Source organism: Felis catus, chromosome B2 (assembly GCF_018350175.1).
Source record: "Felis catus isolate Fca126 chromosome B2, F.catus_Fca126_mat1.0, whole genome shotgun sequence".
Taxonomy (NCBI): Eukaryota; Metazoa; Chordata; class Mammalia; order Carnivora; family Felidae; genus Felis; species Felis catus.
In genome coordinates this window covers 149971702-149986028 of record NC_058372.1, presented here as the reverse complement: position 1 = coordinate 149986028, position 14327 = coordinate 149971702, and the positions used below count along the sequence as shown (strand labels likewise).

Below are 14327 nucleotides of genomic sequence, written 5' to 3'. Positions count from 1 at the left end.
AAAATTTTAAACCGTCAAGATTTTTAAAAAATGAGAATCTATGTATTGTAGCAAGTGGAATATTCGGTGAGATTACAAATCACGCTACATTTATATACGGATGGACGTAAAACCTTAACTTTGCTATTAGTGTTTTTGTTTAAACAAACTCTGAATTTTGAATCTATCTTTCTACTCATCTGAGCTCTGCGGTACAAAATAAGGCAGCAGACTGGGACTGCAACTTGGCCTAATTTAAAAGTTCGTGCTTCAGGTCTAAGTGTGGCATTTTTATCCACATGCACCAACAATACGTAAAAAGGCACAGGATCAAACCAGGGACACATGCTGCCCGGAGACGAGACAGGCTGGAGCCTGGCCAACAAGCACGTGGCAGGTCCCCGCGGGCACTGGGCACGGCGACGGCAGCGGCCACATCGGAGGCTCACTCTGCCACTGAGCGCCTGCTCGGTCCTCACGACAATCCCGCGAGGGGCACGCCATCCATGTGGCTGTTTCACAGAGGGGAAGTCACAGGTGACGAGGTTGAGGTCACGCCTCAGACCGTCCGATTCCAGACCCGGTGCCGCCCCGACACGTCTGCCGCGTCACCCCCCTGGGACGATTCCGTTCCAGGCCCACAAGAAACCAAGGGAGGAGCAACCAAAGGCCCTTCCTACCAGCCCAGCAGACGTGTGGCCGTGACACCGAGCGTGCACAGCAAGTGCCCTTGCTGGCTACACGTTTCTGACCCCTTGTCGCCGTGGAGCGCTCACTCCCGAGCCCCAGAACACAGCCTTCTCGGAAAGCACGGGGTGGGTGCACGATGTGGGGGACTGCACGTGAGGACGCGGCACGACCAGTTCTCACTTGGACCCGGGCCGCGGTGCAGACCGCAGGCGCAGCAAAGGCGACTCACCTCTCTGGCACAGAGGGTCCAGAAATTCTTGTAAACCGTTTGGAACGTTCCTGACGACGTCACAAGAATAGCCGTCTTCCGGCAAAAGAAAAGGCAGCTGCAGATCAGGGTCCTCTTCCAGCTGCACCTCCCGCCCATCACTGCGTGCCAGCTCGTCGGCCGTGTTTTCGGCCACGGCCACGACATTCTCTATCAGGTCCTGGGGGGAAAGGAAGGCACGGGTTAAGAAGACACGCCACGGGTGCAGCGGGCTAACCGTTCGAAGAAGTTCTGTCGTTCGCGCGGCTACACGCTCTGGCAGGGCTGCGGAGGGAGGGTGAACGTATCGATTTGCACACCGCCAGTTCGCAGAGCAATGGAACGTTGACGGGGTACGCGCTTTTAACACGTAAACAGAAAATGTTTGTTCCCCTTTTCAAGGGTAATCGTCTTCTCCTTGCAATTTTTTCACATCCACTTGCTAATAGACCAATTTTTTCAGAACGTTTAATGACAGGAAAGGCTCACACAAGGGTGAGTGTGAACAGGATAAAACCACGCACTCGCAGCTGACAGAGGGAAGGTCCCAGCCCCTCACTAGGCAGCTCCGTGGACAAGGGCACCGGCTCATGGAGCGGAGGCCTCCCTGTAGAAGCTCCCCCGCACCCAGGATCAGCCTCCCGGGCCCGTGCCGCCACAGACACACCTGTCTTCTCTGGAACCCGGACAGGTGGTGGCGCACTGTATCCACAGCCACTTGTCCCCTGTGAACGGGGTGGCTGCACCGTGCTCCCACGTGCCGTGTGTTGGCCGGCACCTGTGGGTTTCCCACCCTGGGCTACTCTGTTCGAGTCCTTCCTTGGCATCAACCCAGTCCCACAGGTGGACACGTCCCCCCCCCCCCCCCGCCAAGAACTGCCCCTCTCAGGAGGCCTGCGGCGAGCAGACGGGGTTCAGCTGTGACCACAGCACCTGCCGTCTTCCTCTCTCTATAAACAGGGCCGTGGTGCACACCAGGGGCCAGGCTTCTACCAAGAGGCACAGATGCCAAAACGGGGTTCTTACCAGCCGACCTCCACACAGGTCGGGGAGGCCCCTGGGCCGCTTGCTGTTGGCAGCCCGTGGGGGGATGTATCGTGGGGCTTCGCGCCCGTGGCAGAGGCCTGGGGGCCTCTGAGCCTCAGAGGTCACAGTGGTGAGCCCGTGAGCCAGGGTGACATCTCACCTCCCTCTCCTCTGTCCTTTCAACGTCTTTCCAAGAACCTAATTCCCTGAATTAAATCCCTCCCTACTTTAAATGCTCGTGGAGTTTCTATTTTGTTTTTTTAACATTTATTTTATTTATTTTGAAAGCAAGAGCGAGTGGGGCAGTTGCAGAGAGGGAGGGGGAGAGAGGGAGAGGGAGAGAGAGAATCCCAAGCAGGCTCCACACTGTCAGTGCAGAGCCCAACACAGGGCTCGAACCCACCAACCGTGAGATCATGACCTGAGCCGAAATCCAGAGGAACACTTAACCGGCTGAGCCAGCAAGGCGTCCCTAGTTTCTACTTCTTGTACTAAACCCTAGCAGCTACACCAACAAAAATGATCTTATGAGATGATCAAGCATATTAGCTTATTTGTTAAAGAAAAAAGATAGCCGTTAAAAGCCCCCTAACTGGAATTTCCCTACGCGAACGTGTGTCGTGCCGTGCGGCTAGCATGGCGCCTCACTCACCGTGGGGACAAAGGGCTCGTCGGGCGCACAGTGGTAATTCTGTAGCAAGGCCTGCAGCTGCAGCGAATTTAACTTAAAGCAGGTGCTGTTGATATTTGGGGTGTCCTCAGGAGCGTATTTGTCCATGGTGAGCAAAGTGGTCGCCTGGTTGGAAGAGAAACAGGAGATACGATTCAGGAATAGTTCACAACCGTTCCCCTGTACGTAATGCTTAAAACAGTAAGAACTTGCTAATTTCATTTTGAAACGCGGAATCTTTTTCAGTAAACACACTTCTATTGACATTGAACTGAGCTGAAAAACGTGGTTGAGCAAGGGTTTAGATAGCCTCGTAATTTTACTAAACATATATACATTTATATTTTACTAAAATACAGAAACGTAAATGACATTCAATTCTTTATGTTCACAAAACTTTTAAAAAATTCTGAGAAGCTTAAAAGTTTACGTAACTAGTCCGATGACCAATTACTGGGGTCTGAATGAAGTTTCCCTGTAATGACCTTTCCCACAAGCAGCTCCCGCCATGCGAGGAGGGTAGCAGCCTCCTATGGTACTAAATTACCTTAAAAGAGATTCAGAAATTGAGAAAAAATACAGAATTATACTCTGTGATAATAAAAGTCTTGGGTTTGAGGTTGTGGATCCTCGTTCCCTCGATTGTGGAGCTGTGGTTTCCGGTCGTTGGCCGTGCAAGGGCTCCTGGAGAACGAGTCGGGCCCGCACTGTCGTGTGCGCCTTGGTCCCCTTCTCCTCCTCGTGCTCCTGTCCTTTGGGAGGTGGGGACTGCCAAGCGCTACGCTCAGACCCTTCTCTTTATCTTCCGTACGTCTACTATGGGCTTTTGCTTTGTGCTCTCCCGGCTCCACGTGACGAAGAGCAAATTATTACCCAGTTTTTGGCTGGAATCCACCTTTCAGGAAGGACTTTTATGAAATACACCTACTGGTCTCAGTAAAAAGAACCTCTGAACGACATCTATGCTACTGGTTACAACCTGTTATGGGCTGAACTGTGGCCTCTAAAGTTCAGATGCCGCAGTCCTCACCCTGTTACGTCAGAATGGGGCCTTACTTGGAGACGGGGTCACGGTGGAAGGAAGTGAGGGCGGCAGGTCTAACGCGACTGGTGTCCTTACAAACAGTGCACATCTGAGACACACACGCACAGAGGGAAAACACCCTGAAGATGAAGGCAGAGAACCACCACCTTGCCGACACCTTGGTCTTGGGACTTCTGGCCTCAGCAACCGTGAGACCGTGTCTGTGGTCTAAGCACCGAGCTTGGGGTACCCTGTTACAGCGACCCAGACACACCAGTACAGCACGTGCAAAACCCCAACGGGGGCTATGGAGGCCGTGCCGAACCCAAGTTCTCACCCCGCACTGAATGAGAGACGCTCGTAACGACGTCCATGAACCTGCGCGAGGAGACTCGATTCAGCCCACCTGCACTATCCGGCTCAGGTGACAGTCGGCTGCCAGCTCTAATCCCTGCTTCTCTGCCCAGGCTTCCACGTGCCCCAGCTGCTGGCGGATGATTGCCCCCCAATAGTGAGAGCACAGTCCCGACTCGGGGTCGGTCACCAATCTGTTGAAGAGCCACATGTTGATGAAGTGGAAGAGCTGAGAGAAAAGCTGGATGGTCAGAGCAGCATTGACCCTGCAGCGCCTCAGCAGCGCCATCGCTCCCGTGAGCGTGTGCAAGACGTCATCTGTGCAGAGATACGGGATGAAAAGACGAGTCTGTGAATCAATGGTGCACTTGAGAAGACAGCGAGTATGGTAATAATACCAATTTAGTCATGTTGAAGATACTAATCTATTCAAACAGGAAGGAGTCACACCCACACAGGTGTTAACTAAAGTTCACCCTAAGAGACTTTTTGAAAAACAGTCACATATAACACCCCGTGCTCATGCCAACAAGTGCCCTCCTCGATGCCCATCACCCATCTAGCCCATCTCGCCCACCCACCTCCACTACAGCAACCCTCAGTCTGTTCTGTGTTTAAGAGTCTAATTTGTCTCCTTCTCTGGTTGTATCTTATTTTGCCTTCCCTTCCCCTATGTTCATCTGTTGTGTTTCTTAAATTCCACGAGGGAAATCATATTCGTCTTTCACTGACTTATTCTGTGTAGCATAATACACTCTAGTTCCATCCACATTGTTGCAAGTAGCAAGACATCATTCTTTCTCATCACTGAGTAATATTCCATTGTATACAGATACCACATCATTTTTTTAATTTATTTTTTTTTAACGTTTATTTATTTTTGAGACAGGGACAGAGCATGAACTGGGGGGAGGGGGGGGGGTCAGAGAGAGGGAGACACAGAATCTGAAACAGGCTCCAGGCTCTGAGCTGTCAGCACAGAGCCCGATGCAGGGCTCGAACTCACGGACCACGAGATCACGACCTGAGCCGAAGTCGGCCGCTTAACCGACTGAGCCACCCAGGCGCCCCGAGATACCACATCATCTTTATCCATTCCTCAGTTGATGGAAATTTAGGCTCTTTCCATACTTTATTGTTGATAGCACTGCTATAAACACTGGGGTGCATGGGCCCCTTCGAATCAGCATTTTTGTGTCCTTTGGATAAATACCTAGTAGTACAATTGCTGGGTTATAGGGTAGTTCTGTTTTTAATTTTTCGAGGAAGCTCCACACTGTTTTCCAGAGTGCCACACCAGTGTGCATTCCCACCAACAGTGCAAAAGGGTTCCCCTTTCTCCACATCTTTGCCAGCATCTGTTGTTGCCTGAGTTGTTAATATTAGCCATTCTGACAGGTGTGAGGTGGTATCTCACTGTGGTTTTGGTTTGTATTTCCCTGATGATGAGTGAGGTTGAACATGTTTTCATGTGTCTGTTAGCCACCTGGAGGTCTTCTTTGGAAAAGTGTCTGTTCATGTCTTTTGCCCATTTCTTCACTGATTAGTTTTTTGGGGGGGGGCGGTGTTGAGTTTAAGTTCTTTACAGATTTTGGATACTAACCTTTTATCCAATATGTCATTTGCAAATATGTTCTCCTATTCTGTAGGCTACCTTTTAGTTTTGTTGATTGTTTCCTTTGTGGTGCAGAAGCTTTTTCTCTTGATGACATCCCTATGGTTCACTTTTGCTTTTGTTTCCCATGTCTCTGGACACATGTCAAGTAAGTTGCCTGCAGGTGAGGTCAAAGAGGTTGTTGCCTGTTTTCTCCTCTAGGATTCTGATGGTTTCTGGTCTTAATTTTAGGTCTTTCACCCATTTTGAGCTTTTGTGTATGGTGCAAGACAGTGGTCCTGGTTCATTCTTTCGCAGGTTGCTGTCCAGTTTTCCCAACACCATTTGCTGAAGAAAGTCTTTTTTTCCACTGAATATTCTTTATTGCTTTAAGATTATCTGGCCATATGTTTGTGGTCCATTTCTAGATTCTCTATTCTGTTCCATTGAACTGTGTGTCTGTTTTTGTGCCAGTACCACATTGTCTTCATGATTAAAGCTTTGTAATACAGGTTGAAGTCTGGAACCGTGATGCCTATAGCTTTGGTTTTGACTATTCGGGGTCTTTTCTGGTTTCATACAAATTTTAGAATTGTTTGTTCTAGCTCTGTGAAGAATGCTGTGTTATTTTGATAGGGATTGCACTGAATATATAGATTGCTTTGGGTAGTATCAACATTTTAACAACGTTTGTTCTTCCAATCCATGAGCATGGAATGTTTTTCCATTTGTGTCCTCGATTTCTTTTATAAGCTCTCTGTAGTTTTCAGTGCATAGATCTTTTACCTCTTTGGTTAAGTTTATTCTTAGGTATTTTATGGGTTTTGATACAATTGTAAATGGGATCAATTCCTTGATTCTCTTTCTGCTGCTTCATCATTGGTGGATAGAAATGCAACAGATCTCTGTATGCTGATATTACACACTGCAACTTTGCTGAATTCATGTATCAGTTCCAGCAGTTTTTTGGTGGAGTCTTTGGGTTTTTCACAGAGTATCATGTCTTCTGCAAAGAGTAAGTTTGATTTCTTCCTTGCCAATTTGAACCCCTTTTCTTTTTGTTGTCTGCTTGCTGAGGCAAGGACTTCCAACACTGTGCTGAATAACTGTGGTGGGAGTGGACATTGTTGTTGTGCTCCTGACCTTAGGGGGAAAGCTCTGTTTTTGCCCCATGAGGATATTAGCTGTGGGTCTTCCATATGAGGCCTTTATGATCTTGAGGTGTGTTCCTTATATCCCTTTGATAGTTTTTTTATCAAGAAAGAATGCTGTATTTTGTCAAATGCTTTCTCTGTATCTATTAAGAGGATCCTGTGGTTCTTATCCTTTATTAATGTGATGTATCACATTGATTGATTTGTGGATATTAAACCAGCCTTGCAGCCCAGGAATAAATCCCACTTGCTCATGGTGAATAATTCTTTTTATGTGTTGTTGGATTTGGTTTGCTAGTATCTTGTATGAGAATTTTTACATCTGTGTTCATGAGGGAAATTGGTCTGTAGTTCTTTTTAGTGGGGTCTCTGCTCTTGGAATCAAGGCAATGTTGGACTCAGAATGAGTTTGGAAGTTTTCCTTCTGTTTCTGTTTTTTGGAATAGTTTCAAAAGAATAGGTGTTAAGTCTTCTTTAAATGATAGAATTACCCTGGAAAACCACCTGGCCCTGGACTGCTGTTTGTTGGGAGTTTTGATTACTGATTCTATTTCTTTAATGGCCATGGATCTGCTCAAACTTTCTATTTCTTCCTGTTTCAGTTTTGGTAGTTTATATGTTTCTAGGAACTTGTCCATTTCTTCCAGATTGCCCAATTTGTTGGCATACAATTGCTCACAATGTTCTCTTATCATTGTGTTTTTGTGGTGTAGGTTGTGATCTCTCCTCTTTCATTCGTGATTTTATTTATTTGCATCCTTTACTTTTCTGATAAATCTGGATACGGTTTATCAATTTTGTTACTTCTTTCAAAGAATCAGCTCCTGGTTTCATTGATCTGTTCTACTGTTCTGATTTCAAGACAGCTGATTTTTGCTCTAATCTTTATTTTGCTTCTTCTGCTGGTTTTAGGCTTTGCCATTCTTTTTCCAGCTCTTTTAAGTGTAAGGTTAGGTTGTGTATTTGAGACATTTCTTCCTTCTTTAGGAAGGCCTGGATTGCTATATATTTCCCTCTTATGACAGCCTTCGCTGTTTTCATTTTCATTGGCTTCCATCACTTTTTAATTTCCACTTTAATTTCTTGGTTAATAACCCATTCATTCTTTAGTAGGAGATTCTTTAATCTCCCAAGTATTTGTGGTCTTTCCAATTTTTTTCTTGTGGTTGATTTCTAGTTTCATAGTGTTATGGTGTGAAAACATTCAAGGTATGATCTCAATCTTTTGGTACTTATTGAGGGCTGATTTGTGACCAGTATGTGATCTATTCTGGAGAATGTTCCATGTGTACTCAAGAAGAATGTGTAGAATGAAATGCTGCTTTAGGATGATGTGTTCTGAATAGATCTGTTAAGTCCATCTGGTCAAGTCATTCAAAGCCATCATTTCCTTGTTGATTTTCTGCTTAATCTGTCCATTGCTGTAAGTGGGGTTCTGAAGTCCCCTATTATTATGGTATTATTGTCAATGAATTTATGTTCATGATTCATTGATATATATATTTGGGTGCTTCCAAGTTGGGCGCATATTTACAATTGTTAGATCTTCTTGGTAGATAGACTCTTTAGTTATAATGCCCTTGTTCATCTCGTTACAATCTTTGTTGTAAAATCTAGTTTGTCTGATATAAAAATGGCTACTCTGGCTTTCTTTTGACAACCATTAGCATGACAGATGGTTCTCCATCCCCTTACTTTCAAATCTGCAAGTGCCGTAAGGTCTAAAATAAGTCTTGTAGGCAGCATACAGATAGGCCTTTTCTTATCCTTTCTGATATCTTAGGTCTTTTGGAGTATTTAATCCATTTACATTTAGAGTGATTGAAAGATATGAATTTAGTGCCACGTATTTAGTGCCATGAATTTAGTGCCATGTAGTGCCGCCTGTAGAGCTAGGTGTTTCTGGTGATGTTCTCTGGTCCTTTCTAGTCTTTGTTGCTTTTGGTCTTTTGTCTTTTCTCCAAATAGTCCCCCTTAATATTTCCTGCAGGGCTGGACAGTGGTCACAAACTCCTTTAGTTTTTGTCTAGAAAACTCTTTCTCCTATTCTGAATGACAGCCTTGATGGATATAAAACTCTTGGCTGCGTATTTTTCGGATTCAGCACGTTGAATATATCCTGCCACTCCTTTCTGGCTTGCCAAGTATCTGTGGACAGATCTGCTGTGAACCTGATTTGTCTTCCCCTGTAGGTTAAGGACCTTTTTTTTTCCCCTTGCTGCTCTCATAATTCTTTCCTTGTCTGTGTATATTGTGAATTTGACTATGATCTACCTTGGTGACGGTTTGTTTGTGGTGAACCTAATGGGAGTTCTCCATGCTTACTGGATCTTGATGTCTGTATCCTTCCCCAGGTTAGGGAAGTTTACAGCTATAATTTGCTCACATAGACCTTCTGACCTTTTTTCTGTCTCTTCATCTTCTGAGACCTCTAGGATTCGAATGTTATTCCTTTTGAATAAGCTGCTAAGTTCTCTAAGTTTTGTACCATCATCTTTTGCATTTCTTTTTTTCTGCTTCATTATTTTCCATAATTTTTGTTATTTTCCACAATTTCATCTTCTACCTCACTGATTCACTGCTCTGCTTCGTCTATCCTTGCCATTGTGGCATCCATTCAAGATTGCATCTCGGTTATAGCATTTTTAATTTCAGCCTGACTAGATTTTAGTTTTTTTATCTGAGAAAGGGATTCTCTGGTGTCTTCTATGTTGTTTTTCAACTGCAGTTAGTATTCTTATAATCGTGGTTTTAAATTCTAGTTCAGACATCTTATATCTATGTTGATTAAGTCCCTGGCTGTCATTTCTTCCTGTTCTTTCTTTTGGGGTGAAGTCTTCCATCTTTGTCATTTTGCAAGAAGAAAAAAATTATAAAATAAAAATTCAAAACAAAACAAAAATCAAATAAAGGAAGCTATATCCTAAGTGTGTTTCAGTCTGCTTATTGAAAGAAGCTTTATGGAAGAGAGAAAAAAGAGACAGGAAAGAAAAAAAAAAGTAAAAAAGTCAGGAAATTAAAAGAAACTCTAAAATCGTAAAAGAAAATAAAAATAGATTGAAAAAAATTTAAAAATAAAAAAGAATTTGCTCTTTCTGTACCCAAGAGGACAAAAAGAATGAGGAAAAAAAAAAAAGATTTAAACAAAAACAGAAGCAAAGAAAATAAGTGGGCCAGCAAACAATGAAAACCAAGTGAAGTTACATCCAGTTTTCCCTAGAACTGAAACTATGAAGCCCTCTATGATCTGTACACTAAACAGATGGAGGGACTTGTGCTGGTCTTCTGGAGGATGTGCTTGGTTGGTACGTGTGATGGCTCCATTCTCCACTAGATGCCACTGCTTAGCTTAGCTTCTGGGTTGGATCAGGAAAGGTGGAAATGGCTTCACCCAGCTCCTAGTCTCTGGTGCAGGAATCTCGCACTCTCACCAACCTGCAATCAAGTACGCCTCCTTTGTCTCAGGCCTCTGTCCACTTCCTGCCTCTACTCTGTCAGTGTCCAAGCGGTCCCTTCCAAAGTTTCATCAGGCAGCACCTCCCTCCAGTTTCATCTCAGATGGGATTGTGTTTCAAAAGTCCATACTTCACCAAAATCTACAAAGAGCTCACCAAACTCCACACCCGAAAAACAAATAACCAAGTGAAGAAACGGGCACAAAACATGAATAGACACTTCTCTAAAGAAGACATCCAGATGGCCAACAGGCACATGAAAAGATGCTCAACGTCGCTCCTCATCAGGGAAATACAAATCAAAACCACACTCAGGCATCACTTCACGCCAGTCAGAGTGGCCAAAATGAACAAATCAGGAGACTACAGATGCTGCAGAGGATGTGGAGAAACGGGAACCCTCTTGCAGTGTTGGTGGGAATGCAACCTGGTGCAGCCACTCTGGAAAACAGTGTGGAGGTTCCTCAAAAAATTAAAAATAGACCTATCCTATGACCCAGCAGTAGCACTGCTAGGAATTTACCCAAGGGATACAGGAGTGCTGATGCACAGGGGCACTTGTACCCCAATGTTTATAGCAGCACTCTCAACAATAGCCAAATTATGGAAAGAGCCTAAATGTCCATCAACTGATGAATGGATAAAGAAATTGTGGTTTATATACACAATGGAGTACTACGTGGCAATGAGAAAGAATGAAATATGGTCCTTTGTAGCAACGTGGATGGAACTGGAGAGTGTTATGCTAAGTGAAATAAGCCATACAGAGACAGACAGATACCATATGTTTTCACTCTTATGTGGATCCTGAGAAACTTAACAGAAACCCATGGGGGAGGGGAAGGGGAAAAAAAAAAAAAAGGTTAGAGTGGGAGAGAGCCAAAGCGTAAGAGACTCTTAAACTGAGAACAAACTGAGGGTTGATGCGGGGTGGGGGCGAGGGAGCGGATGGTGGGTGATGGGTATTGAGGAGGGTACCTTTTGGGATGAGCACTGGGTGTTGTATGGAAACCAATTTGACAATAAATTTCATGTATGAAAAAAAAAAAGAAAGAAAGAAAAAGCAAAACTCCATACTTCAGAGACCCCTGTGGCTTGGACCCATGTCAACTCTCTGGGGGAGGGTCTTGCTGAGCAATGGCAGGGTACCGGCTTGCCTCCGAAAATGTCCATGCAATCACTGAGCAGCAACAGCTCTGAGATTATAGCAAATCACAACACACAGCTGGTGTCAGGTGTTGCCACACCCTGGCCTCTTTAGGTCTCAATACCAGCAAACATGGCTGCTCTCCGGGGTCCACTGGGACCTATGGGAAGAGGTCCTATGGCCTCTACCAGATGCACAGTGAGAGCTAGTCTTAAGTCAAACAGATGGTAGTTACAACTTCTTAAAGAATGCCAAATCAAATAGGTCATCTCATTTATTTGTAAGATACCTTCCTCTTGTGTAGATTAAGTATTAAAGTTAAACAGGAAGGAGGGGAGAAGGAAAGCAGAGGCAGGGAGAAGGAGGAATAGAGGAAGAAGGGAGAAAACAATATTCTAACCTATTTTTGGTCTTTGTAGACTGTTCTCTTCAGGGTCATCCAGAAAAGCTGGCATGTAGTTATTCAGTTCTGACTGAAGACAATGAACCAGATATCTGAAAATATGTGAACAATTTTAATAACCTCAGCAGGATGCACTGCCATTGTCAGACAGGGCATCACAGACGAAACAGTTTACACGTTCCATAACATTTTCCATTTAAAATATACTTTTACTCTCAGGATTCTTGAAACATAGCTCAATAACTTCATTTTACTAAATCAACACATCTGGCATGTATTTATGCTTCTTGATATTCATCTCCAGTTAGGGTAAATAAAAACCTTTAAAAAATCTCTACGGAATAGTGTAATCTCCAAGAACGTGTTCCTTACTTAAACGCCATTTGAACCAAGTGTGCTAAAACATCTTGGGCATCCAATGTGATTCGACTAAGATCTCGGTCCTGCTTAATGAAGTTGAGAAGCTCAGATGCATTGGCCATCCAGAAAGCAAGTGCCCCTGCGATATTCTTCTGTTTCTGTAGATAGAACACATTCCTATAAGCAACCCCAAGACAAAAAAAAAAAAAAAGAATGAAAATAAAAAGGAATGCTCTTGAAAAGCTGCTGAAGATAGACCAGTACCTTCCCATTTTCACCAAGGTATTTACCACAGATACCAGATATTTGCAAAAGAATTTGGATACATATATAGCAATGGAATTGCAACCTCTTCTTGGGATTCATGTATGGATACATGGATCCGATTAGCTACAATGCAAAAACAGAGATACCAAATCATACAACACCCAATTGGAGATCGTGCTTTATCTGGTAATCTGTGAAGTACACACGCATCTATCCATGGTTACCCACAGCCACCCTGATACTCGCAGTCGCTGGCTGAGATGCCGAGCAACTCAGTATCAAGTACTGATCTATCACATCATCTCCCGACCACATGTGCAGGCCAGGCAACTTCAGATGAGATCCAAAGAATAGGAACCAAGGATAAACGAGAAAGAGGAGAAACAGAACTTTTGTCATTTCATATCCACACTGAGTGCATTAAGCAGAAATTATGAAATGCTGATAAAGGTTGCACAGTCAGAAAAGGATTTAGTACTGCATGTTTCAGTTGCTGAATGAGTGTTATGAACCGCCCAGTCCGCTTGCTGGAGTGTTGTGTTTTGACATGGAAGCAGCGCGAGAAACTCAGCTAAGCCGACACAGCCAGGACCAGTTCCCAGCAGCGCATCCTACCTGATCAACCTGGTCTACTTCCTGGAGAGAAACAGACGAGGGGAAATCAAGCAGAACGAGAGAAAGAAACTTGTAAACAATCATGATAGTTTAAAAAAATCAAAACACTAATATGAAGGCACGACATGAAGGTACGACATTTAGTTATGTTATTCCCAAATTACACATTCATTCACGGTTCGGAAGCATCTCTGGAAGTACGTGACATAAAGGATTAGTTTTATGTTCTTAGAGTGGCGCAAGTGAGCGACCTCCAGTTTATACAGGGAAGGTGTTACGATATACACACAAACACACTGATCTACTTAAAAGATTTATAACACAAAGGACTTAACGTCTTTTAACGATATTGTGTGTCTGACTAGCTAAAGGTACACAAGAAGAGTGTCTATCACCTGGATTAACAGGATGAAAGAGACAGAAAAGACCAACAGTAAAAAACAAAACGAACAAAAAAACTAAGAATTAAAAAATGTATAAAAAACATAACCATACTAAAATGGAACAAACTTGTTTCTGAAAGGTTTTTACAAATTAAAGCATTTACTATAGTTCTTTCCCAAAATTTTAGGAGTTCTCTGATCACAGATTAACCCTGAATCTGAAGTTTAAAAGACCTGTTTTGATAATGATGATCTCACTGACTAGTTCAAATTCAACAAGACAAAGTCTATCAAAAGTAGTCTGATGACAGGAGTTTCCCCAATTTGAAACAGGCTTCAGAAATGCAAACATGACAGAAGACAATGGCTTTGAACCAAAAGGAAATCCATGTTTGTTTATAAATTACTAAGAGAGAAACACAAAATGGTATCCAAATAAAATGACAACACTTTTTATCTACTTCCTCACTTGGGTAAAAGAATCATAAGCCCATTACATTCTTATGCTAACCACTCAAACCTAATAGAAACATTTCTTGAAAAGTTGTGGCCTTTGACAACAATTCTCAAGGAATTAACAGATTAGTTAGCTCAAGCTATCCTCACAGGAGAAAAACAACCCAACTGTCTAATCACATTGCTTAAATGATACATAAATAGAGTTTTATATTTTATAGCTGAATAATAGCACTCATCAGGGGTTTGCGAAAACTTTTTTAAAAATCTGTAAATTTACTTCTAAGGACTTTAAATCTTCAAATTGTGATCTGGCAAACTGCTATGCCAATTTGATCCACCACAGGTGAGGACGACTTAAAAAGAAACAAACCATTCTACAGAGAAAATACCCTTACTTCTTCAAACTTCCAAAACAGTCTTATGAAGGAATCTGAACAGGACTTTCATCATAACTGAGAAATGTCATGTCCATGACACCTACCCAAGTGCTATCGAAAAAC

The 14327-nt window shown here is 43.5% G+C and overlaps 1 protein-coding gene across 19 annotated transcripts in view; it reads right to left on the bottom strand.

Annotated features, from left to right (window-relative positions):
* Positions 1 to 14327, bottom strand: part of AFDN (afadin, adherens junction formation factor) — a 143089-nt gene that overhangs the window by 44651 nt on the left and 84111 nt on the right. For 12 of the 19 annotated variants that reach the window (XM_045058364.1, XM_023254578.2, XM_023254581.2 and 9 more), the window contains 6 exons: positions 12986 to 13006; positions 12116 to 12261; positions 11741 to 11835; positions 4043 to 4308; positions 2595 to 2738; positions 899 to 1097 (listed from right to left, as the gene is read on the bottom strand). In XM_045058364.1, coding sequence (XP_044914299.1) covers positions 899 to 1097; positions 2595 to 2738; positions 4043 to 4308; positions 11741 to 11835; positions 12116 to 12261; positions 12986 to 13006 — 871 coding nt within the window. The remainder of the gene's footprint in view (positions 1 to 898; positions 1098 to 2594; positions 2739 to 4042; positions 4309 to 11740; positions 11836 to 12115; positions 12262 to 12985; positions 13007 to 14327) is intronic. The other 7 variants (XM_023254582.2, XM_023254587.2, XM_045058369.1 and 4 more) reach the window with 1 other exon arrangement.